General features: G+C 35.7%; 1 protein-coding gene across 2 annotated transcripts in view; it reads right to left on the bottom strand.

Moving 5' to 3' along the window:
- Window positions 1-2,500, bottom strand: part of LOC122263662 (glycoprotein-N-acetylgalactosamine 3-beta-galactosyltransferase 1-like) — a 20,600-nt gene that overhangs the window by 2,152 nt on the left and 15,948 nt on the right. For both annotated transcript variants that reach the window (XM_086537986.1, XM_086537985.1), the window contains exons 6-7: window positions 780-886; window positions 366-476 (exon numbers count right to left, since the gene is read on the bottom strand). In XM_086537986.1, the coding sequence (XP_086394112.1) occupies window positions 366-476; window positions 780-886 (218 nt within the window). The remainder of the gene's footprint in view (window positions 1-365; window positions 477-779; window positions 887-2,500) is intronic.

Genomic DNA, 2,500 nt, shown 5'->3' with positions numbered 1-2,500 from the left:
ACAGTATACTGAGGGAAGTTTAAGATAGTCTTGCAATAATGTCAGCACGTGTCCATGCACGTCCGTGCCTGTGGGAATGAGGGAGCTGATCAGTGGGGCAAGGCAGCGCCTCAGCATTGTTGTCTTGTCCCACTAATGTAACCCTTCCACACAATCGCCCTAACTAAGCATTTAATTATACAGGTAAAATAGAAAAAATAAAATGACGTAGACATTCATATTGATCTAATTAAAGCCTTCATCATCATAATCTTACGTTACACACACACACACACACACACATATATATATATATTTTTTTTTTTTCAAGAAACCAAATATAATCCCATGCGGAGACAAAACCTTTGGCAAAGGTAGAATCTCACCCATTCCCACGTCCTCGCCCTTTGACCTCTCCGGTTTGCAGATCTTGTGGTTCGGGATCGCCTGCTCCACAAACCTTCGAACTGCTTCTCTTCCCATCACATGTCCTGCTCCTGTAATAGATGCGAAAATACTGTTTCATACTATGCAGAAATGAAGAGAGCCCGAATACCATTTTCCATTATTCAGTAGTTTGTCTGTGAACTATTGTGTGTTTAGCTATGTTGATGAATTCTGATAGTTGAAACTTGATATTTATGTTCATATTTTCCAGGTGGTACCTAATATATATATATATATATATGTATATATATATATATATATATATATATATATATATATATATATATATATATATATATTTTTTTTTTTTTTTTTTGACGTTATTCCATTAAAGAGACCAAAATTTGACTCACCTCCTGCATTATATCCTCCATAAACTTTGTAGTGTTGACCAAAGTACAATGGTTCGTTGGTGTCATAATCTTGCAGTACATAACGTAGGTTATCCACTAGCACATATCTGTAAAAATGGTTATAGTAATATATATGTATGCGCCCGCTCACACACACACACACACACACACACACACACACACACACACACACACACACACACACACACACACACACACACACACACACACACACACACACACACACACACGCACGCACACACGCACGCACGCACGCACAGTGGCTGGACGCTGCGTAGCATATATCCGTGACTAAGCCAGCGACAGCACGGCAGCAACTATCTATTGTATCCGATGGGAACAGGTGTTTCACTCGTAACGCTGATTCATATACTTAACTATGGACAATAGTTGCCTTCCTTTTTCTCCGCTTACCGATTTTCAGTTCCTGACTTTACTTCGTAATGAAATAGGAAATCCTCTTTCTTTTGGTGTGTTTAACAACTTCAAATTCTATATTGGGCAAGATAGGGAAATAAGTCCTTTAATTAAGAGTTTATGATCCATACGAAAAATGATTAGTGTATCCCAAAGAGCTTCCACGTTTCCAATTACTAAAATGCAATAGATTTTAATGAGCTGGTAAATAGTAAAAGGCATTGCAACGCCTTGCTTTTCAATATCCTTACTATCACAGCCAACTTCGAGTCATTTATATCTCAACCTATGCCTTCTTCCACGTGATCATTAATAACTTGCGTGAGACTCGTTTGACAGGTGACACAGAGGCATTGTACTCTGCCTAATTTACATATTTATATATTTACAACCACAATTGAGCCTGTAAAGCTTGTGTTTTACTATTATATGTCAAAAATAATCTATAATGCAAAATGATTCATGATGTGGCTATAATGGCTGATTATTGTAAGTCTATTAATTGAATATGATGGTAGAAATTATTCATTTATGGTAGGTGTGATTTACAGACGTTCTGGTTCTGATTTTTATCTATTTATGAAGACCTTAAGTGAAACTCTTTGTAACGACATATGAAGGAGTGACTTTAACGACCACTTTGCCCTTTTCATGAGCTTGAACTCTTAGTACACTGCGTCAGCCACATCACCTGCAATTACTTACGTGATTATGAAAACACTGCACTTGATAATGTCAACTTGTCTATGCAAGAAGCAGCATGAGATCCTAAGCTAAGTAATAATGCAAATATTGATCCCAATTATTGTTTACCATCATCACCTAGGCAACTAAGGTTAAAGAGAGATCTCAAATAATTAATAAAATCTAGACATAAATTATATAACAAATAATAATGTAAACCTACAATTAAGATTATGGTCTACTATAAAAAATAAACTTGATCGTACTATGGGCAGTTCAAAGAAAACGTGGAATATCAATGAACTTCTAAAACATAATCAAACACCAAACAGTAGATAAATATTTGTAAATAATGCCATCATAACTAACCATACTGATATTAATAATAATAACTACTTCGTTAGTTTTGGAGAGAGAAAAAAATGCTGAAAATCCGATACCCTGTGATGTATCTCCGACAGATTATCTAAGTGGTTGTTATCCCTTATCAAACAGCTTTTCTTCTGTTACTCACACTAAAGTTAATAAGGTCATTAAAGATCCTAAAACTAGGAGTGCTGGCTGTATTCTGATCAATGTGATTGGACATTTAGTTAAAA

Source organism: Penaeus japonicus, unplaced genomic scaffold (genome assembly GCF_977035675.1).
Source record: "Penaeus japonicus unplaced genomic scaffold, GWHDUDI00000001_assembly GWHDUDI00000006, whole genome shotgun sequence".
NCBI classification, from domain to species: Eukaryota; Metazoa; Arthropoda; class Malacostraca; order Decapoda; family Penaeidae; genus Penaeus; species Penaeus japonicus.
The sequence above is the reverse complement of the archived record's forward strand: the minus strand, read 5'-3'. Positions and strand labels throughout refer to the sequence as shown.